The sequence below is a fragment of the Spermophilus citellus genome (assembly GCF_964194105.1).
Source record: "Spermophilus citellus genome assembly, chromosome: 4".
NCBI classification, from domain to species: Eukaryota; Metazoa; Chordata; class Mammalia; order Rodentia; family Sciuridae; genus Spermophilus; species Spermophilus citellus.
The window spans coordinates 184,573,735-184,598,481 of record NC_138185.1 but is presented as its reverse complement, the minus strand read 5'-3'; the positions used below and the strand labels follow the sequence as shown (position 1 = coordinate 184,598,481).

Genomic DNA, 24,747 nt, shown 5'->3' with positions numbered 1-24,747 from the left:
CCCTCTAATGTTCATTATATCATTTAAAAGTGGGGATTGAACTCAAGGGCTCAATCATTATTTACAAAAGTCAAGAATTCGTCTAAGTGTCTTATCAATGGTGAATGGAAACAGAAAATAATGTATGTTCACAATAGAATGCTACTCATAAAAAAGATAACCTCCCTTTTTCAACCACATGGATGAACCTGGAGAACAATATGCTAGATGAAATAAGCTGTGTACAGAAAGAGAAATACTGTATTATCTCACTAATTTGTGGACTCTAAAAAACTGGAACTTGGAGTAAGAGAGTAGAACTGTAGTTCCCAAGAGTTGGAGGGAGGTGAAATGGAGAGATGCTGTTGATTAAAGGGTGGAAAGTTTCAATCAGATAAGAAGAATAAGTTGAGGAAGTTTTTTGTACAACATGGTGACTACAGTTAATAATAATGTATTGTATACTTGAAAACTGCTTAAAGAAAACTGCTGGAAGAAAATAAGTGTGTAAAATAGTGGATATGTTAGTTAGCTTTATTAAATTATCTTCCAGTGCATACAGATATCAAAACATCATGTTTTACACCATAAATATATAATTTTATTGCATGCCTGTATTCCAGCATCTTGGGAGCCTGAGGCAAGAAGATTAAAAGTTCAAAGCCAGCTTCAGCAACTTAGCAAGAACCTAAGCAACTTAGTGAGACCCTGGCTCAAAATAAAAAATATAAAAAGGGCTGGGGACATGTGGCTCAGGCTCTTGGGTTCAATCCCCAGTTAAAAAAAAATATATATATATATATATATATAACAAATAAAATTCCCTTTTCTTTAGATACATGATGGCATTTTTCTCTTCAGTAATATTTCCAAAATGTGTACCCTGATTTTAATGACATCAGTATGTGAAATTAAAACTTTAGAAAATTGTCAAGTGTAAAGGGTGCTTTTTTGAGTTATGAAATTTTCCTTTATTCCCAAAATGACTGTGACTAGAACAAGTCCTGTGCTTTCCTGCAGGACTCATTTTGGTCGCAAGTTTACATTTGTGCAATGATTTCATTTTAAGTCTTGATCTTTTCCCTAGATTTTATGTTTCTTGAGGAAAGATATTGTGTCTGTTTGTCTTTTTCATTATATCCCGGCACCAGACCTCCTGCTTGGTATATAATTTGCATTCAATAAATATGTTAGTGAATGGAAAGAATTCTCTTATATAGTGAGTGTTCCTCAAGCCTTTGAAATAAAATTCCTTTTTTGTGGAAATACAATTTATGTGTAGTTTTTGTTGTAGGGGTTGATATTTTATAAGTTGATAACTGCCTGTAATCTTACACAGCACAGGATAGAGTCTTTAAAACAGTTTCCTAGAAATGCTGAAATGATAGCTTTGTAACCAAAATTGCAAAAGACCCCAACATTCCAAAGTTTCATTAGCCTTCTGGACAGCCTCCATTTTATTTGTGGTGCAGATTTTGGGTCTATTTCCTATTCCTTCCTTTCTCTGACTTCTTATCTGATACATGAGCCATTCATATAAACTCTCAAACCTAGAATATAACTAAATGGGTAGTATAGTAAGGCTTTTATTGTCTATACAAAACATTTATGGAAAGGAGTTGGCCTCTTAGCTTTTGTAAATCTATTATCTTTTATAGTTTCATTTTTATTATAGTTAACGTTTATTTATTTTGCAGCTATATCTTTTTATTATACCATTTTTATTAGGCTAGAAAATTTTTTCAGCAGTCTTCTTAAAATATTTTTTCACTTTTATGTTTTGTACCTTTTTCTTTCCTCTCAAAAAACAAATTGAGTTTATGTAATTCTAGTAGCCACAGTGCTGTAAGGGCCATACTGACACAAGTGTTTTATCTTTGGTTCTATGTCTGTTTTTTTCCTATTATATTCTATTTATGTACTTAATTGGTTCCTTTTATGTTGGCAGTCGTAATTTTGTCTTAATATTTTAAATGCTTAAAATTTTTTTTTTTCCTTTTTGGTTCTGAGAGATAGAAACCAGGGGCCTGTGCTAAATGCTAGGCAAGTGCTCTGCCACTGAGCTACATTCATAGCCCTGTTTGAATTTTTTTTGTTGTTGTTGCTTCATATCATACATATTAATAGGCATTTTAGTTACTTATGAAAATGTGGTTTTGTGTTAAGTTCTTGTTATGGGGCTTAAATATCTTTTTCTCATCATAGTATGTCATCCTGTTTTGCTCCTGCTGCTATGTGCCCTTATTTTGTCACTGCTTGTGGCCATGTATTGCCAGCAAGTTTCAAATTCCAGTCCCTGGAGCTCACAGTTTTTGCTTAAAAATGAATTACAGATTTTTGGAAGCCAGGTGCACTAATAGAAGATAACCAATTTAATGAAGGTGGGAAATGTCATCATATAGATAGAAAGATTGGGGATAACAAAAATCCAGTTTAAAAATGTTCCAAAGCAAACAAACAGAAGTGTCAGCTGCAGTTTTTATAGCTCCTAACCCCAGCTAAGACCTTTTTCTTTGACTTAAAACATGATTCAGCAGTGGTGTGCACTATAGTCTTGTATTCTAGAGGTTGAGGTAGGAGGATAGCAGGAATCCAGGACTTTGAGGCTAGACAAGTCGACATAGTGAGACTTTATCTTTTTTTTTTTTTATTAGTTACACATGACAGTACAATGATCTTGACATTTCATACATTTGAATCAAATGGGGTATAATTTCTCATTCTTCTGATTGTATAGGAAGAAAGCAAAATCAGGAGCTGGGGCTGTCACTCAGTGGAAGGATGCTTACCCAGCATATATGTGACATTGGGTTCAATTGTTAGCACTGTATAAAAATAAATAAGTAAAACAATCATTTAAAAAAAAACCAAAATCATATTATAGAATATCATTGTTTGTTAGAGCACTGCTCAGTCATTTCAGGGAACTTGTCTGGGCATCATCAAGCAATACAAGGAAACTTGTTTCTATATTAGCTAACCATCCAAGTGTTATATGTTGGAATAACCACAAACCTTCTGTTGGATATGTGTATGGAGAGTATATGGGACTCAGAACGTGTGTTTGTCAGCTTTATGTTACTATGACAAAATGCCTGAGAGAAACAACTTAAAGGAGGAAATATTTAGTTTGACTCATGGTTTCAGAGTTTTCAGTCCATCATCTTCTGGCCCCATTGCTATAGTCCTGTGGAGTGGCAGAGTGTCATGACAGAGAGGGTCTGGCAGAGCAGAGTTGCTTACCTCATGGTAGCCAGAAAGAGAGAGGGAGGCTGGGGACAAGATATACCCTTCTAGAGCACACCCCCAGTGGCCTACTTTCTCCAACTAGGCCCTACCTCCTAAAGTTTCCACCATCTTCCGGAGTTTCTACCACCTCCCAATAATGTTATCAGTTATGAACTCATCATTGTATTAATCCATTGACACAGCCCTCATGGTCTAATCACTTCTTAAAACCCCCACTTCTGAACATTGCTGCATTGGAGACCAAACTTTCAACATATTAACCTTTGGAGAACATAGCAGACAGGAGGAAAACAGGCCTCCCTCAATTCAAATCCTTACTACTTTTGTTGCTGTTTAACTTTGGGCACATTAATTTCATTTTCTGATGTTCAACTACTCTATGTCATGTGAGGGCTTCATATATATCATATGAAGATAACTTGTCCAATATCACAGCTAGTAAGTGGCTAATTTCTAATAACAATTTTTTACTTCATTAAAAATGCCTAAGGATTGAGGCTGGGGTTGTGGCTCTGTGGCAGAGTACTTGCCTAGTACGTGTGAGGCACTGGGTTTGATCCTCGGCACCATATATTAATAAATAAAAAATAAAGGTACATACAACTAAAAATATTTAAAAAAATGCTTAAGGATCAAGCTTTCCTTTAATATCTGTTCACGTTTGACTGTTAGCTATTTACAAAATTACTTTGGCCTTTGTGTAAATGTAAGTTTATGGTAATTTGCTGTAGTAAGCAAGGAGAATATAGTATTTAGTGAGGCAGGAAGGGGCATAAGAATAGAACGTTTTGTTAAGTGTCAGATGCTGGAGAAGATCAGAAGAGGGATCATGGAGAGATAATTTGGAGGATGCTATTGAAGAAGGGGATATACTTTAAAAAAAATTTTGTTCTAAATATTTATACATGACAGTAGAATGCATGCATTTTGACACATCATACATATATGGAGTATAACTTCTCATTCTTCTGGTTGTATGTGATGTAGAATTACACCAGTTGTGTAATCAATCATATATGTGCATAGAGTAATAATATCTGATTCATTCTACTATTCTTCCCATCCCACTAACCCCTCCTTTCTCTACACTACCCTCTGCCCAATCCAGAGTACCTCTATTATTCCTAATGCCCTCTCCCCCTTACTGTGAATCAGCATCTGCACATCAGAGAAAACATTCAGTCTTTGATTCTTTAGAATTAATTGATAGAATTAATTGATGAATTTGCTCAGCATGATATTCTACAGATCCATTTACCTGCAAATGCCATAATTTCATTCTTTTTTAATAATTAATTAGTTAACTTTAATTAGGCATTATATGATAGCAGAATGCATTTTGAATCATTGTACACAATTGCAGCACAACTTTTCATTTCTCTGGTTATGCACGATATAGCATCCTATGCAGTCATACATGTACCTAGGGTAATGATGTCCATCTCATTCTGCCATCTTTTCTGTACCCATACATACCCCCTCCCCACCTTTCTCTCCCCTTTGCCCAATCAAAGTTCCTCCATTTTTCCCCATGGCCTCCGCCCCCATTATGGATCAGCATCTCCTTATCAGAGAGCACATTCGGCCTTTGGTTCTTTGGGATTGGCTTGCTTCACTTAGCATGATATTCTCCACCTCCAGCCATTTACTTGCAAATGCCATAATTTTATTCTCTTTTATTGCTGAGTAACATTCCATTGTGTATATATACCACAGTTTCTCTATCCATTTATCTACTGAAGGGCATCTAGGTTGCTTCCATAGTTTAGCTATTGTGAATTTTGCTGCTATGAACATTGATATGGCTGCGTCACTGTAGTATGCTGTTTTTAAGTCCTTTGGGTATAGACTAAGGAGTGGGATAGCTGGGTCAAATGGTGGTTTCATTCCAAGTTTTCCAAGGAATCTCCATACTGCTTTCTATATTGGATGCACCAATTTGCAGTCCAACCAGCAATGTATGAGTGTGCCTTTTCCTCCACATCCTCGCCAACATTATTGTTGTCTGTATTCTTGATAGAATTAATTGATGAATTCAGCAAAGTAGCATGATATAAAATCAATACCCATAAATCAAATACATTTCTATATATCAGAGATGAATCCTCTGAGAGAGAAATTAGGAAAACTACTCCATTCACAATAGGATAAAAAAAAATAAAATATTTGGTAATCACAAAAGAGGTGAAAGACCTCTACAATAAAAACTATAGAACATTAAAGAAAGAAATTGAAGAAGACTTTAGAAGATGGAAAAATCTCCTAAGCTCTTGAATAGGCAAAGTATTGTCAAGATGGCCATACTACCTAAAGCACTATACATATTCAGTGTGATTCCAATTAAAATCCCATCATCATACCTTGTAGAAATAGAAAAAGCAATCATGAAATTCATTTCTATAAATAAGAGATGCAGAATAGCCAAAGCAATCCTTAGCAAGAAGAGTGAAGCAGGAGGCATCACAATACCAGACCTTAAACTATACTACAGAGCTATAGTAACAAAAATGACAGGGTATTGGCACCAAAATACACATGTAGACCAATGGTACAGAATAGAAGACAAAACCACATATAGTTATCTCATACTGGACAAAGGCACCAAAAACATACATTGGAGAAAAGATAGTCTCTTCAAGAAATGGTGCTGGGAGAACTGGAGATGCATATGTAGCAAAATGAAAATAAACCCCTGTCTCTCACCATGCACAAAATTCAAGTCAAAGTGGATCAAGGACCCAGGAATTAGACCAGAGACCCTGCACCTAATAGAGGAAAAAGTAGGCCCAAATCTTCACCACGTCAGATTAGGCCCTGACTTCCTTAACAAGACTCCTAAAGTGCAAGAAATAAAATCAAGAATTAATAAATGGGATGGACTCAAACTAAAACGCTTCTTCTCAGCAAAAGAAACAATCAGTGAGGTGAAGAGAGAGCCTACATTTTGGGAGCAAATTTTTATCACATGCATGTTGTTGGATAGAGCACTAATTTCATTCTTCTTTAAGTCTGAGTAATAATACATTGTTTATATATACCAGTTTCTTTATCCATTCATCTGTTGAAGGACACCTAGGTTGGTTCAATAGTTTAGCTATTGTGCATTGAGCCGCTATAAACATTGATGTGGTTGCACCACTGTAGTATGTTAATTTTAAGTCCTTTGGGTATAGACCAAGGAGTAGGATAGCTGGGTCAAATGGTGGTTCTATTTCAAGCTTTCTGAGAGGAATCTCCATACTGCTTTCCATAGTGGCTGCATCAGTTTGCAGTTCTACCAGCAATGTGTGAATGTACCTTTTCCCCCACATCCTCACCAGCATTTACTGTTGCTTGTATTCTTGATAATTGCCATTGTGACTAGGGTGAAATGAAATAGAGTAGTTATTATTTGTATTTCTCTAATTGCTAGAGATGTTGAAGAGTTTTTCAGTTGTATTTATTGATTGATTTTATTTCTTGGAAGAAGGGGGTTTAGATAAGCAGAGAAGAATCTGAGGATACCTTCTAATTTCCCCATTTGCAGAATGAAGATATTGCTAGCCTCATAGGATTGTTGAAAGGATTTAATAAAATAAAATATCTTAAATGTCTAAAATGTCTGTGGAGCTTTGTGACATGTAGGAAGACTACGATTGTTGTTATTATTCTGGGCTGAATATAAATGGTTCTTTCTTTCATCTTCTCAATTTTCCCTTCCCAGATACCTGACTATTCCTTTAATGATACATAGTTTTCATCTTAAATATCAACTTGTTACCTGGAGCATAGTTAGCATACCTGACACCATCTCTAGTTTCAACAGGAAATCACATTGTGATCAATTAGTGATACTAAGACAGGTATGAAGTAGGTTGGAGGCCAGTATGGGTATTGGAGTAACAGTAAACCAAATATTTATCCAGTGTTTATCAAGCTTGCCTTAAATCCTATTCTCTACTTCTATCCTTTTATGTTTTCTTGTTAAGCTCTCAGTATAAAATGTCAGTTTTAGAAGTAGAACATCAAGTTTATATCTGTTTTTGGAGTTATTCAGTGAATTAGTCCCAGAGTAGACAAGAATCTGAGATGTCACCCAGCTCCAAAATATCCCTATGCTTTCTCTTATTTATATTTTAGTGAAAATAGTTTTCATTTAAAACATTGTTCTATCTTCTGCAAAGCTTAAGTTTCTATTGTGATTTACTTGAGTCAGATTGTTTTTCTCCTATACCTGTGAGAAAATGTACGTTTTGATTGAGGAAGAGATGGATTGGGAAAAAAGGACATATTTTTGTTGTTGTTCTTTTTTTCAACTTTCAGTTGTTAGATGGTAGGGTGCATGGTATGGGATGGCAGAGTTGCAAGATGGTACAAAAATAGTATATTGAAAGACATGAAAGTATCCCGAATACAAGTGAAATTTTCATATTAAGAGTGTTAGAAGGCTTAAAAAAAAAACAAAACTATTTAAAAATAGTCCTTCTGCTTCCTTTTCTAATTTTCTAGATCTCGCTTATTCCTATTTCTAGATACAATATTACTGTATTGTCTTTTGGCTGTCCAGGTTGCCAGTCAAGTTTTGAGTTTTGACCCACCTTTACGCACCTTCTCTAATTTCTCTTCTTTTTTCCTAGGCAAATAGGGTACTATAAACATCTCCTGGGGACCATTATTGGTGGAACTATTTTGTCTCACTCAATCACATGAAGTTCTACTGAGAGAACAATAATGGATGCAACTCCTTTCTTGCATTTGGCCTTTGATAAGAAAGGGCTGTGGTTTCAGAAAGAAAAGAAGGAATAGTGAAGTAGATGGGAGAAAATGAAATTGTACACTTTGTACTAGATGCCCTTTCCTCTCTGATCATTCTTGTACCTTTGCTTGTTTTCTGTTTAATATGGACAATTATTTGTTTTAAAAAATTTTTTATAATTTTAAAAGTCCTTAAAATTCATGAAGAAGGCTGTATATTCTTGGTTTTACTCTCAGTCCTCATTTTTAAAAAAAATGCCTCAAGTTATATGGTTTCAAGTTGTAACTTTTTTTTTGTCATCCCTCAACCTTGATGTTCATCTATATTCAAAATACTTCCATTATTTTTAAATCCAGGGAGTGGAATGGAAAGTACAGAGGTTTCTCAGGTTTATTGCTAATACCATGTAAATGATAATGTCTATAGTTGAGTCATGAACAATGGGGCCTCTACAGAAAGAAGATCTGATTCTAGATCAGAGTTATGCTTGGAACATTTAATGATGTCAACTTTAAAGATTTAAAGTGACCTTTCTTATACCTATTTCCTTTTTATCCAGCTCTTCAGTTTTACATGACCACAGTGCCATTCATTTTGGCTTAACAATTTGTAATATAAAAGCAGTCCCTAAATCTGTTCAAAATGCACTAGTGACATAAAATAAATTAATTAAATTCACACCTGTTAGAAATGAGGGAACTTTGTTGCAGTAGAGTGAGGTGGATGCAGCAGAATGTCATTCATTCTAAGAGCGGCATTATGGCAATTGAAATTGTTTGACTTATGGTAAGAATCTTTTGTGCTTAAATGCATGAGCTATCGTGAAGATATGAAGAGGTGGGAAATAATGATCTGTGTCATGGTAACCTCAGCTAATTATGTTCAAAAAGTTATTGTTCACAGGGCACTGGATTCTAAAGTTTTTATACAAACTTTCAACCAGTAATACTTGGTTAATTTTTCTATTATATTTATGTGGAAAAATTGGTATGTATATTTTTTTATAGGATGAAATACTAAGACAGAGAAACTAATTTGTATTTGTAACCATGGGGTTTTTATTCAGAACCTTTCTCTATTAACTTAAAAATATTACTTCAAGCTATGCCAACATTGCATTTGTGATAATTTTATTAATCAGTGAAAGTAAAATGTTTTTAGGCAGTATTAATTTTGTTTACTCACTCATAGTGAAAGACAATGAAGAATATTCCTATAACTTTCTTTTTAATGTATATACTATATATTTTTAGGGGTTCAGTATACATTTTTTCCGTGTTAAATTTAGCATATCATCCTTGTACAGGGGCCATGTTAATTTTTTTTTCCTAATTTTATTTTTTGTGTTTAAGGTATACAACAGATTTCATAAGACAGATATATGTAGTAATATGGCTACTGTAGTAAAGCAGATTAACAGCCATCATCTCACAGAGTTACCTGTTTCTCCCACCTGCATGGCAATAGTATCTAAAATCTACTCATTTAGAAGAAACCCTTAATACAATACAGTATTCTCAACTCAGGTTCTCATGTTGTTCATGAAATCTTACAACTTGTTTATCTTACTTGTTTGGTACTTTGTATTTTTTTAAAATCTATTTCTCCCCAATTCCTACCCATACCCCAACCTGGTCATCACTATTTTCTATCTCTATATATTTAACTTTAAATTTTGTATTTTTAGAGTCCTCACGTAAGTGAAGTCATGTAATATTTTTTTTATGTGTCTGGCTTATTTCATTTAGCATAATGTCTTTCAGGTCCATGTAGGTTGTAGCAAATGACAGGATCTTACTTTTTAAGGCTGAATAATATTCCATTGTATGTACATACCACCGTTTCTTTACCATTTGTCCATTGATAGATATCTAGATCGTTTTCATTTTTTGGCTATTGTATGCTGTAGTTAACATGGAAGTACAGATACCTTTATGAGGTAGTGATTATATTTCCTTTGGATCTATACCCAGAAGAAAGATTGCTGAGTTATACGGTCATGCTATTTGTAATTTCTTTAGAAACCTCTACACTGTTTTCCATAATGACTGTACCAGTATTCCCACCAGCAGTGTACTAGGTTTCCCCTTTCTCTATATGCTTACCAACACTTATTATCTTTTGTCTTTTATTAAACTTTTTAAAATTAATTAATTAATTCATTCTAATCAGTTATACATGACAGCAGAATGCTCTTGGATTCATTGTACACAAATGGAGTACAATTTTTTACTTCTCTGGTTAAACCCAAAGTAAGGTCTCACTATTCAGGCTATCATACATGTACCTAGGGTAATGATGCTCGTCTTATTCCACCATTTTCTTACCCCTATGCCCACTCCCCAACTCCCCTTTTTCCCATCCAAAGTTTCTCCATTCATCCCATGCCCCCCAATCCATTATGGATCAGCATCCACTTATCAGAGAGAACATTTGGCCTTTGGTTCTTTGGGATTGGCTTACTTCGCTTAGTATGACATTCTCCAACTCCATCCATTTACCTGCAAATACCATAATTTTATTCTCTTTTATTGCTAAGGAACATTCTATTGTGTATATATACTACAGTTTCTTTATCCATTCATCTATTATAGACATTTAGGTTGCTTCCACAGTTTGGCTATTGTGAATTTTGCTGCTATGAACATTGATGTGGCTGCGTCACTGTAGTATGTTGATTTAAGTCCTTTGGGTTTAGACCAAGGAGTGGGATAGCTGGGTCAAATGGTGGGTTTATTCCAAATTTTCTAAGGAATCTCCATACTGCTTTCCATATTGGCTGCATCAATTTGCAGTCCCACCAGCAATGTATGAGTGTGCCTTGTCTCCTACATCCTCGAAAAAAAAAAAGTGACATCTTTTGTCTTTTTGATGATAGCAATTCTTACTGGAGTAACATGGTATCTCACTGTAGTTTTGATTTACTTTTCTCATCTTCTCTGTATCATTCCAATTTGTCATTGACGCTATACTAATATTTTGAACAATGACTGATTGCATATACAACAGTGGTCCCATATGATTATAAAGAAACTGAAAAAAACTCTTCACTAGTGACATTATAGCCATCTTAACATAATGTATAGTATAATGCATTATTTGCATGCTTGTGGAGATGCTTGTGTAAATAAACCTACTACTGCCAATTGTAAGAAAGTATAGTGCCTACAATTATACATAATAGAATAATTGTAAGAATAATAGTAAATGATTGTATTACTGGTTTAAGTATTTGTTTTATGTACAGTACATAATAGTTGATAAGTAACTATATTACTAATTTATAAATTTAATATGCTTCTAATGTTATTTTAGAGTATATTCTTTATACTTATAAAAAATTTTATTGTAAAACAATGTTCCATGTTATTTCTGGCAGCAGCTTCATGTAGTACATATAGTTCATGCTCATTGTGTCCCTTTGTTGCATCATTTTCTCTTGTGCTTGATTTACTCTCATGTTGTTTTGTTTATTGTGACCCTAGGAACATTAGATTATAACACACACACACACACACACACACACACGTGCATGTGCATGCACACTCATTTATACACATACCGTGTAGTCTAGGTGTGTAGTGGGCTATACCATCTGGGTTTGTGTACATTTTGTGCACTTTATGATGTGCACATGACAAAAATCATCTGACAGTGCAGTTTTCAGTACATCCCTGTTGTTAAGCATTACATTACTGTGTGGGCTGTGGAAATGAGTACCTATTGAAGTTTCAAGATACACATTTAACTTGTTGATGAATTTTCTGCTTTGCTGAGCTTTCAATTTATAATATCATTCATTAACATCAAGAAATTTGAAGTTCATATTTCTGTGGTTTATGACATAACATACTGATAAAGTAAGTGAAAGGCCATTTTTTAAGAAAATATTTTTTAGTTGTCAATGGACCTTTATTTAATTTATTTATATATGGTGCTGAGAATACAACCCTTTGCCTCACACATGCTAGGTAAGTGCTGTACCACTGAGTCACCACCCCAGCCCCCAAAGACTATTCTTTATTTAGTATTCAGAGATTTTATGTTTCAGTTTTGTGAGAATGTTTTTGACTATCCCAATCCTAGTTAGAATTTCTGGTCATGTTTTGAACAGGGTTTAAACTACTTAGATTTTTTGCGGGGTTGGAACCAGAGATGCTTTACCATTGAGCTACATTTCTAGCACTTTTTGTTTGTATTTTGAAACAGGTTCTCACTTTATTCTCCGATTTTATTTTGGTATGTTGTATTATGTTCCATTAAGATCAAGATGAGGATGCTATTGCTGCTGCAGTTTTTAGCCAATGTCCTAAAATAAAAGGAAGGAGCATATATAGTGAAGGAGAAGACAAAATTATTATTAATTCCATTTAATATATTTGTCTATGTAGAAGATTCAAACAGAATAATAAGATAAAACTTATATACATAATGGAATATTACTAAGTAATAAAAGAATAAAATCATGGCATTTGCAGGTAAATGAATGGCGTTGGAGAAGATAATGCTAAGTGAGGTTAGCCCAATATCAATAAAACAAATGCCGAATGTTTTCTCTGATATATGGAGGCAGATTCATAGTGGGGTAGGAAGGGGGAGCATGGGAGGATTAGATGAATTCTAGATAGGGAAGAGGGGAGGGAAGGAAAGGGGGAGGGGGCAGGGGATTAGCAAGGATGGTGGAATGTGATAGATATCATTATCCAAAGTACATATATGAAGACATGAATTCGTGTGAACATACTTTATATACAACAAGAAATATGAAAAATTGTGCTGTATATGTGTAATAAGAATTGTAATGCATTCTTCTGTCATATATTTTTAAAAAATCAATTAAAAAAATAAAAAATAAAAATCAGTTTCACAGAAAGTCTTGTGACACAGGCAAAATACAGACAGCTTCTCAGCCAGGATGTAACACGAATGGAAAAAAAAAAAAAAAAGGAGAGTTCTAGTGCTAGGCACAGTGGTGCATTTCTGTAATCTCAGTGGCTTAGGAGGCTGAGGCAGGAGGATTGTGAGTTCAAAACCAGCCTCAGCAGAATCGAGGCAATAAGCAATTCAGTGAGACCCTATCTCTAAATAAAATACAAACTAGGGCTAGAGATGTGGCCCATTGGTTGAGTGCCCCTGAGTTCAATCCCGGGTACCAAAAACAAACAAACAAACAAACTCAACAACAACAACAAAAAAGGAGAGTTCTAAAAGATACCTTGGGGGCTTTAAGTGAGATATAAGACCACTACATAAAAATAAGTAACTTTCCATGTGTATTTCTGGCAATCTGGCAGGGTAGGTGTTTGGAGAAACTCTTCCTATGATAATGTACCTTAAAATATTGGATGAAATATGAACAAAATATTAGGAAAGGAAGTAGATTTCTCCGAAATAATAAGAAAATAGGAGTTCACTGCTATAGATATGATGTTTTCTCCAATGTCACTTGTAGAAGTTTCTGGCTATTTCTGAGAGAATCAACTTAAAAAGAAGTAAAAAGACTTATGATTTCAGAAGATTCAGTCCATGGTCAATTAGCTCCATTGCTTTTGGGCCTGTGGCAAGGCTGAATATCACATGTGGGGGAGCATGTGGAGGAGCAAAGCTGCTCATAGTAAGAGAAAGAAGACAAGGGGAAGAGAATGGGGTCCCACAGTCCTCTTCAAGGGCAAATGACCTATAAAGATCTCTTGGCCCACCTCTTAAAGTTTGCACCTCCCAATAACACCAAGCTGGGGACTAAATCTTTCACCACATGGGCCTTTAAGGGACATTCCAAATCCAAAACATAATGATGACTTAGGTTTAGATGTTATAGGTCCATGTATGAAGGAATGGAGACAGTGTTTAGTGCCTCAGGAGGGAAAAATATTCAATGGAGTATCACTACATGAAACCTGCTAACCCACAAAGGATGGCATCCTTAGTAAGTGATCTGTGGATGAAATCTTCCCAACACTGATGGTCATTGGAGATATGGTTACATAGAAAATGTGCTGAAAGAAACTATTTTATAATAACCATTTTCTGACAATGTAAAAATATATTTTCTTTTGTGGTACTGGGTTCAATCTCAACCCTGTGGAGTGTTGGGAGAATTGATTAGATGTGTGTGTTTATATGTGTGTATATGCAAATACACACATACAAGAATATGCATACTGGATAAGCATATATATATATACACATATATATATAATTTATGTATTTGTATATCCATATACATGAATATAATTGGTGAAAAATTACTTATTGAGGCTATTTTTTAAGAAACATGTTGAAATTGTAGATGAATTGTTTCTTAATGGAGCTAACTATATTCCAACTATTTTTAGATGTTGCATTTATCAAGAATATAAATTATGGGGCTGGGATTGTGGCTCTGTGGCAGAGTGCTCACCTAGCATACATGAGGCATTGGGTTTGATCCTCAGCACCACATAAATGTAAAATAAAGATATTATGTCCACCTAAAACTAAAAAAAATAAATATTTTTAAAAAAGATTATCAAAAAAGAATATAAATAGTATGATTGTTCTAATGTTTAAATGGTTACAAATTGAGTTTAATTAATTGTAACTTAAATTACAGCAGTACAAGCAGCCTGTGTGTCCACAAGGGTGCATAGGAAGAGGTGAAATGTTAATCAGAGGGTACAAATTTCATTTAGACAGGAGGGATAAGTTCTAACAATCATGGTGACTATTGTTAATAATACATTATTATATATTTCAAAATTGCTAAAGGAGTGAATTTCAATGTTCTTGCCATAAAGGAAGGATATGGAGATATATATATATATATAGTAATGGATATGTTAATTATGTTGATATAACTATTATACAATGCATACATGCATATGTGATTATTTATCAATTAAAAATAATAAAATGTTTTAAAAAGATGAATAAACATCAGTGTGTGTTAGTCAGCTTTACTTAGCTGGGATGAAAATGCCTGACAAGAACAATTTAGAGGAAGAAGGATGTATTTTGGCTCATGATTTCAGAAGATTTAGTACTGACTAAATTTAGTACTAAAGATTTAGTACTGACTAAATTTAGCTGACTTCAAGGTAGAAACATCATGCTAGAAGGGCACGGCAGAGGAAAGCTGCTTGACTCATAACAAGTGGGAATGATGGGGGAGGGGAGAAAGGAGCTAGGGACAGATATATTCTGAAGGCCATGCCCCTCAAGACCAGTGACCTACTTCTAGCTGTGCCCTATCTGCCTATTGTTTTCACATATTCCAGTAAGTCCATTCAAATTATTAATCCATCAAATGGATTAATCCACCAGTGAGGTCAGACCCCTCATAATCCAGTCTTTTCACTTTTGGATATTGCTGTATTGCCTCACACATGAGCTTTTCCAGGGACATTCCAGATGCAAACCATAGCAGTATGTTTATGTATAATGGTTTACCTTTCTAAAAGAGACATTTATTTTCTTATTTCAGACAACCTTATGAGGCCTCTTTTGAATTACGGTATTGCATGGTGAGCATATCTTTTTAATTTTGTATTACTTTGCAGACTAATATCCATTAATTTATAGAAATGACTTTTGTTTTTATATTACTGTTGCAGTATGTCTATGGGTTTCCTGGTTGAAGAAACTGCACCAGTAGTTTGGAGAGGCCTTATGGTAATGTCAGCCATTGAGAAACTGTTGAGACAGGTAAGAAAGTTGTATTAAATATCTTTTTATTATTGGAAAGGCTGTAGTTAACACATTTGCTGATTGGAGAGTTGTTAAAATCCTCAATCAAGTTTGAGATTTTTTCAAAGGAATCTAGTTGATATGCTGAATGTACAATGAGTAATGTACATAATGAGTTATGTGGCGCCAAGACCAAATTTCAGTGTTACATGGTTTAGTCTTTCTCATTGCTTGTGAGTACTAAAACCCTGTGTCTTATTTTAGATTGTTTTGTTGATTGTTGAGTCTGTGGTATGAAGAACAAATTTTTTTTTTATAAGTAATCTGCCTCCTTTAGATTTATGGTTAGTCTTATTGTGGTCACTATTGAGTTACAGGGGCAGTATAGAAATTTCTGAGATGTAGAAAAATTATATAAATTATGGTATTTGTGATTTTAAATTGCTTCATAAAAATGTAATTTTGCTTTACTTTGAGTATATGTAGTTATATAAATCTGTCCAATACTGTCTGTCCAATCAACTTTAATTTATCGGTAATAAATGAAGAGAAAGTTGGATTGAATAATCTAAGTATATAAGGAGAGCTTTGTCTAGATTAACCCAGCGTTTCTTTTCTCTACTGCTGAATACTGTCAGAGAATATAGAATAATTTTGTTAATTGCCTATTATGCATTTTTTCCCATTGGTACTGGGAATTGAACCCAGGCACACTTAACTACTGAGCTATATCCCCAACCCCTTTTTGTTTTATTTTGACATAGGATCTCTCTAAGTTGCTTAGGGTCTTGCTAAGTTGCTGAGTCTGGTCTTGAACTTGCCATTCTCCTGCCTCAACCTCCAGAGTCACTGGAATCACAGGCATGTGCCATAGCACCCAGCTGCATTATATATATATTTTTTATTAGCTACACATGACATTACAATGATCTTGGCAATTCATATATTTGAATCATTGGGGTATAATTTCTCATTTTTCTAATTGTACAGATCGTTATACATGTTTTATATCAAAATTTGTCTAATCTCTCAACACTTTGGTTATCTAATTTTACTCATTGTTCTTAACATTTATCAAAAGTTTCATTTAAAAATATTAGAAAATTTGGTAACCTGGCTTAGGATCAATTGGAGATTTGGTGAAAATGAGCTTTCTAACAAATTATATGAAAGTCAGTTTATTCTTATAAGCACTGAAGTTACATTTTTAGCAAACATACCACAGAAATATCAGGATAAAAGTTGAGATTGAGAGAATGAATTTATTTTATTATTTTATCGGGATGCCTAGGGGTTACCTAGAGTAGTGAATTATTGTATATCTACCTTACAATCTTTTGTGAAGTCATTTTCATCTGTACATATTAATGGGAGCTGGAAAGCTAAATTTCAGGACTATATTCAGGCTAGTGTCCATCATATAAGCTTCTAATTAAGGGTGTTTTTCCTTTTTTATTTGTTTTATTTAGAAACATTTTTGCTTTAGAAAGCAGGCCAATGGCTGGATGGGGTGGCACATACCTGTAATCCTAGCAGCTTGGGAGGCTGATGCAGGATGATCATAAGTTCAAAGCCAGCCTGAACAATTTAGCAAGCCCCTGTTTCAAAATAAAAAATAAAAAGGGCTGGAAGTATAATTCAGTGACAGACTGACCCTAGGTTCAATCTGTATTACTGAAAATTAATTAAATAAGAAAACAATAGCATATTTATTGTTTTAATGCTTTTCATTTTTTCACTGTAGATCTGAATTGTATTGTATTTGATATATTTTTTTCTTTAACCTAAGAACTTCTCTTAGTGTTCTTTTGTGGTGTGGGTTTACTGGTGATAAATTTTCTCAACTTCAATGTACTGGAAACATCTTTATTTTTCCCTATATATTTTCACTGTATATAGAATTGAGTTGACATTTTTTTCTTCAACAATTTAAAGATATTCTTTTGTTTTTTGGCCTCATTTTCTGGCCTCATTATTTCTGATAAGAAATCTGCCATAATTTCTATAGTTGTTCCACTGTGAGTACTGTGGTTTTTCTCTGGTAACTTTCATAATTTCCTTTATAGCTTAGGGTCATTATATTCTTGCCTATCCCTTTAATATGGATGTTGTCATAGCTTGGTAGCTAAGGGTGTGGATTCTGGAGCCACATCTGCCTGAGTTCATTCCATTTTCCATATCTAATAGTTTTGTTGTCTCTAGAGTTCTAGACAAGAGGCCTGACTCTGGGGGTCCCAACAAATCAGATCTGGCCACTTGCCTCAAAAACAAAGCAGAAAAAGTAATGGCGAAGAGCAGGAAAGAAACTTTAATCCATGTGGTCATAATGAAAAGGAAAGGTGAGACAAGCATCTCAAGTCTTATCTTTGAGCGTACTGACATGAGCTTCCAGATTATATAGACAAGGGAGACCAGAAATATGCATAGCCAAGCATTCTTGGTTAAACTGTGTAGTCTGGTTGATTTTGATATCAGTATTGGTCAGGTGGGGGTTTTTGTGTAATAAGAAAGTTGCTGTTGTCTGGGGGATAGTGTCAATTCATCATAGATGTTTGTGATCAGACTTGTTATTCCTGAAATCCAATGTGACTCACAGCAAATGAGACAGATGCAAAATGTGGGCAGAAATGCCAAGTTTTTTATTATCCTGCTTTTAGTTGTCTATTGGATATTTATTTGCAGGCCTAAGAGTTTTAAGTCCTCATTGCACTGTGATTTTGAGCAAAAACTTCTCTGAGCTTGTTTCCTCACCTGTAAAATGGGATTAATGGTAGCTTCTTTGTCTTCAAGGTTAAATGAGTTAAAACATGTAATGTCCTTAGAAAACCTGTATCATATAAATGTGCTGTTATTGTTATATTTTCTCAATCACAATATAATTTTCTTTTAATATTTTTATTTCTTTAATCAGGATATATCTTGTAACTTATGGCTGTTTTAGGATTACTTTATGCTTGGATCTAAGTGCAGTCATCTGGGAATACTTTCAATCTGAGGCACCTTTCAACTAAATTCTGTTAGAGGTTTTTGGGTCCACTTCAATGGTATGAATTCAGAAGGGAAAGCATTGTGGGTACCAACTTAGGGTTCATGTTCCTAAGGAGGTGCCCTGTCCCACTCTCCTGCCAAGGCCAAGATTTATTGATGTTTATTCCCTCTAATTTCTTTCTAAATTTTGGATTTTTCATTTACTTTAGTTTAAAAGAATGTAGTCCTTTGGGATTCCAGCTTTTGTAGGGTTCTCCTGATAGATTCCAACTCATTTTAGGTGTTTTATTGTTCTTTAACTGTGCTGTATACAATAATGATATATCTTACATTCAGTGGAGTATTAGGTTATGTGTTTGAAGCAATGTTTTTCCAACATATCTGTACAAAAGAATCATCTAGTGATCTTGAAAAACTTCAGGTCACACTCCAGTCCAATTAAATCATATGCTCTTGTAGTATGACCCAGGTATCAGCATTTTTGGAGTCTCCATCTGATTCTAATCTGTAAATAAGTGTGAGAATCTCTATTTTGGAGAGTTTTAAGAATGAAAATTCAGTGAGAATGTGGCTTGAGATAGGACAAGGAGATAACAGCTATTATGTGACCATTTCTTAACTTTGGGTAGGAGAGAGAATGAAAAAGAAATTGGATTATGAGAGTTTAAGAATAAAATTAAAGCAAGACAATAAAGGGGGTGGTATTTCTGCTTATTAGGTAAACAGCCATTATGGGGATTTGGGGAAATAGCTTATGGGGAAATGGTATGAAAAGAAAGCCTCCTCCATTCACAAAAGGGGTCAGTCATATCTTTTCCAAGGTACTAGGATTCATTGAGCAGGGACTTAAGATTGTAGGAAATAATTGGATTATTGAAAAAGGAATATTATGAAAGAGACAAAAGGCAATGAAGTTAGATATCATATGAATTATTTTTGAAAAGGAAGTCTATAGTTTCAAGTTCAAACTTCAAATGGAAAGGAGAGTAGATGAGGTAACCCTATCATATTTGTTGCTAAAAAAAGGTTAATAAAAGTTATTCTTTCCTTGGTCTTCTCAGTTGGAAGGAAAAGGACGTTGAATTTATTCAATAAAAAATGATTCACAAGTTTCAGTGTTCATAAAATACCTGGAGAGCTAGGAGCTGGTGGAGAATTCAGATTTACAGCTTCCCTATTTAATTCTTCCACTTGAAGATTTTCATTTGGTAAATCCAAGGTATGGCCAAGGTATTTGCAGCTTTAATTCAGTTATCCCAGGTGACTAACCCAGTTCTGAAATTGCGTTTAGGGATACAATGATACATGCTTTATAATTCTTTCAGAGGAATAAATTAAAAGATGAATGATAGGATTTCTGTGCAGTAGAAAAAGCCCACTGGATGCTAAATATCAAAGCTTTTAGTTTTACCAAGTTTTTATGACTGTCTTCAGTAACTCTCTAAAGCCTGAAAGTTAATGTGGGCAAACCTACTGTTAGATCTAGAATTAGTAACTGGCATGGCAGAAAGTTCAAAAGGGGAATGTACCCAGGGAATAAATTGAGGGAAACATTGAAATGAAATCCTGTTTTCCAGGAAGATATGTAGTCAGGAGGGATCAGGAGACTGGGAAAAATTGAAGGCATCAACTAATTGAAAATCTCCTGTGATGGGGAAGAAGTGATTCAGTGGCTACAAGAGAAGCCATGTGAGAAGTGAAGTTAAGAAATGGTTGTCTTCATAAAAGGAAAGACATTTAAGAAGTTAGGCATTTTTTTTTAATAAAAAGAATTTTAAAATAAGGTTATATGTGAAAAAAGTCAGGTCTCTAATTAAAGTGAGAAAGTATCAGGGATCAAGGTATCTTACAATAGGGTTACCAAATAACATGTGGGATACTCAGCTAAATTTGAGTATCAGATATACAATGAATAATTTGGGGCATACTCAAATGAAAAAAAATTGTTTCTGATATTCAAGTTTAACTGAGTTTTCTGTATTTTTATTTGCTAAATCTGGCAATCCTCAGTGGAAATAATATTTATAAAACAAAGAAGATGAGCAAGAGTCAGTTTGAGAGAAGGTGGGCCTGCTAGTGAAGTCCAGCACAGTAGCTCGAGATAAGAGTTTGGGGTTAGTTATTGAGCAGGGCAGGTTTTTGAGCCCAGAATGGCAAATGTAAGTAACCGAAATGAGGTGAACATTAGGGTGGGAGGTGGAGAGAAGAATTATAATATGGCATGGAGCCTCACATGATTTAATCTAATGAAGGAAGATGGTTTGTAAGTTTTTTTTAAAAAGAATATTGAAGCTGTAGTATAGAAATCTTTTGGTTTCAACTTGCCAATGTCTAGTAATTTATCTCTCTACTTTCACCCTGCGTCCTTCTATCTGATTTGTTAATGGAAAGGAAAAGATTGATGAATAAACATGGTTATGTGGGTATGTGTTCATGAATATATTTTGTGTTGTATTTCAAAAAAGTTTGTTGAGACATAAAAACAGAAGTTAAACTTTAGGATCAATTAGGAAAACTAGGTACTTAAATGCTAGAATGTCGTTTTAAGTACTGGATTTATCTTTATGTGTTTCTTTTCTTTCTCTAGATATTTGAAATAATTTCTTTTTATTTCCCATCTTGACTTTAATTATCAAAGACATAAATATGTAAAATATTTCACTCAATGAATAACTAATAGTTTTTAACTTTTCAGTAATTTGGAAGATTCCTGAGTAGCATTTTTGACTCTTAAATTGTGTTCAACATAAACTTAATTAGTTTAACTCCTGAGCAAATCTTTTCTTAGAATCCTGAGTTGAAAATGTGGGATATTAGAAAAATAATTTTAGTTATTAGAAAAGTAGCTACAGAAAGGGAAACTTCAAAGGCTAGTCTGATTTGAGCACCTGCTGTGGTCACAGTGTAAACCTTGGAGACCAGGGATTTTGGCAGCAGTTTCAGTGCTTTTAGTTCAATCTCTAGTATACCCAAATGTGAAGCAGATGCCAGTTTTCTTCTCTAGGGTTCTGATAATGGCATATAATGAGTTCCTTGTTTCCTAGCAACTAAAGAAGCAGTTTCACTTTAGCTGATCCTACAATAGGAATGAGACATTTTCCCTTGATAGTTGGTATTAGTGATTTCCCTGACAATGGAATTTCACGTTTGAATAAGGAATGTTCTCAGCCTTTGGTTTCTTAAAGAATTTTGCTTTTGAGTTGGGCTAAGCTCTGCTTAATCCTGTATAAAATGAAAAAAAAAAAAGTTTGAACCCCCTAAGTACCTCTCATGGGAAAAGCCAAAGGAGTTTGATACATAGTTTCTCAAATGGCAAGTGATTATACAAGAAGCTATAATAGGCAGTACTTTCCCCAGTGTTTAATAGGATAATTAACAACCAAATTCTTTCCTGTATTTAATGTTTATAGCAAATAGAAGTTTATTAGGTTATGACTAATGTGTTGTGGAAATAAATATGCATAAAATTTTATTACCAGTACTATTTCAATATAAAGTCTATATAGTAAAAACATTTTTATATAACTCATTGATTTTAAGTAATATTTATATCAAATAATAATTATTCCCAAAGATTTTAAACGGGCCCTTATAGCTCTCATTAAGATGAGTCATTAAACAGTTCAATGTTTATCTTTAAATAGTAGTTGTAAGGCATCTGCACTTAACCAAATTATATTTTTAAATCCTTATTTGACAGTAGCAATAGCTTTGGAAACCATCTGACTGTTAAGATATATGGAGGCATGAAAAAATTACTGCAGACAACCTTCTTTGTAGTCACAGTTTAAACAGTTTCTAAGGAAATTACTCATTTTTCTTCTTTTGACATTATATAACTAATAACAAAGTACCTTTCTCATCTAGATTTATAGTATGATATATTAAGTTTCAAAGGTTCTCAGACACTTAGGCAAAGAGATAAAATATTAAATGATGTTCTTAAGATAATTAAGTTAGCCCTGTTTAAATATAACAAAGAAATTTATTACCTTGCAGGGATTAGGTTCACAGACTGAATTAAGTATTGGTGAAGTCATTGAATGTCTTCATTGTCAGTTTTGGATATTTGACCTTATTCAGTCCTCTTTATGATTTTTGCATCATCAGGTACTTTATATGAGCTCATACTTTAAAATACTTTATTAGGTCTTCATGAAACATTAAAAATGAAGAACACCAATTAATTCAGTTAGAGGGTAGAGAGAGTAAGTAGTCTTTCAAGCACCTAAGACATGTTTGTTTTTAATATTTTTATTTTTTAGCCCTTTAAACATGAAGCAGATTTTCTATACAATATATCTCAATTATTATACTTAGATTTATTTGGAACTTTAATCTGAGGCCCAAGAGTTTTGAGTTCCTAGTTAGTTTTGAGTTCCCATTTCCTGTTTAAGAGTATAGATTAGTAAACAAGGAAAAAGAATTATAACTTGGCTTTAGTGCCAGGTTCTTTGAAATGTTTTTTATAAGGTGATATTATTTCATAAGTGGCTTTGTTTGACTAATCTAGCATAAGTTTCTTTTAAACACCATGCATTTATTCACTCATTTAATAATTATCTATTGAACTTGCGTCAGTTATTTTTGTACTTTAAAAAATGTCATTAGATTGTCATTTCAGCTGTAGACATTTGTTAGCTACTTATTATTTACTATGTTTGGGACATTGGTTAGATGCTGAAGATACAACAATGTGTGAGAAAAAGTTCCAGATTTCAAATTGTTAAAAAGTTTTTAGGGGGGCTGGAGATATAGCTCAGTTGGTAGAGTGCTTGCCTTGCATGCACAAGGCTCTGGGTTCAATCCCCAGCACCATAAAAAAGAAATAAAGAAAAGAAAAAGCTTTTAGTTTTAGACTTACCTTTGACATTCAGATATGCTGGAAATGTTGGTGATTTTTCATATATCATTGTATAGTGTTTTATTTAAGGCAATTGAAGTTGGAATTTAGAGAACAAGGCTGAGTAGTATATGGTTTGACCATTTAGGTTGTGCTATCATTATAGGATATCAGATTTTGCAATCTCATTTAGGTTCCATGTCATAGAAGAAACCCTGCGGTCAGCACTGAAAGAGAACAAGTTGTCAAAAGGAATTAGAAACAGCCTATGAATATTAATTGCTGGTTATTTCCTCCTATTTAAAATGCCCTTCATTTTCTGCTAATTGTCAGGGATGACTTACATGACTTACCTTCAACTCACTGTGATGACTGAGTACTTATCCATGCAGTTTTGAATATTATAATGAAATATTCTTTTTTACATGTTGTTATTTTAGATTTCTAAGACCAAAAGTATTGCAGTTTTTTTTAGACTGGCACTGACTGTTCCCAGTTTCCCACACAAGTCATTTACAGCGAATTGTTTAAGCACTGGAGTAGATCTGTCTTCACCAATTTACTTTTGTTTCCTCTCTTCCCTATTAATACAGGTATAGAGACGCTTTTCACCTACTAGAACTACTAAGTGATCTAAAGCTTTACATGGGTAATTTTATCAAGATGGCAACAGAAATAAAACAAAGCAACCAAAGTATTAAGAACAGGAAGTTAGTGTTTACAGTGTCAGTCACTCATACTCTCACTTCTTGCTTCTAGTTTTGAGTTGGAGCTGTTTGTGAGGTTAAGGAGAGTGCCGTGGCTCTGTGAGCATTTTTCCTAACCCATTACCCAGTGAAGGCCTTCTGTTGTAGCCCTCTGCAACAGCATTGAAAAAGAACAAGTTGTCAGAAGGAGTTAGAAACAGCCTATGAATTTTAATTGCTGGTTATTTCCTTCTATTTAAAATACCCTTTGTTTTCTGCTAATCTAGCTGAGCTAGATTATCTTTTGTTCTGTATTGATGATTGACCTTCTTGGATTAGCCCTTGTTCTGGTACCTTTGAAAGATGAAAGTACTTCACTATTCTTGGCTATAAATTGTCTTCCTTAAATTTTAGGGCTTTCAGACATATCTCACATTGTCCTGGATGCAGGAACTACCATGTCATCTCCCCATGTCCCATTCGTTTTATCACTAGCTGTTTCTCTCTTTGGTAAGGTAAAATGGCTTCCTTACCTAGTTGCATCACCTTCTTCCCTGGAACTTTTCAATACAGTATTAATTTTCTCACCCCCTGATCTTCCC

At 34.1% G+C, this 24,747-nt stretch overlaps 1 protein-coding gene across 1 annotated transcript in view; it reads left to right on the top strand.

The window, feature by feature from the left end:
- Positions 1 to 24,747, top strand: part of NUBPL (NUBP iron-sulfur cluster assembly factor, mitochondrial) — a 232,470-nt gene that overhangs the window by 74,374 nt on the left and 133,349 nt on the right. The window contains exons 5-6 of the mRNA XM_081293295.1: positions 15,426 to 15,465; positions 15,556 to 15,646. Of these exons, the coding sequence (XP_081149421.1) occupies positions 15,426 to 15,465; positions 15,556 to 15,646 (131 nt within the window). The remainder of the gene's footprint in view (positions 1 to 15,425; positions 15,466 to 15,555; positions 15,647 to 24,747) is intronic.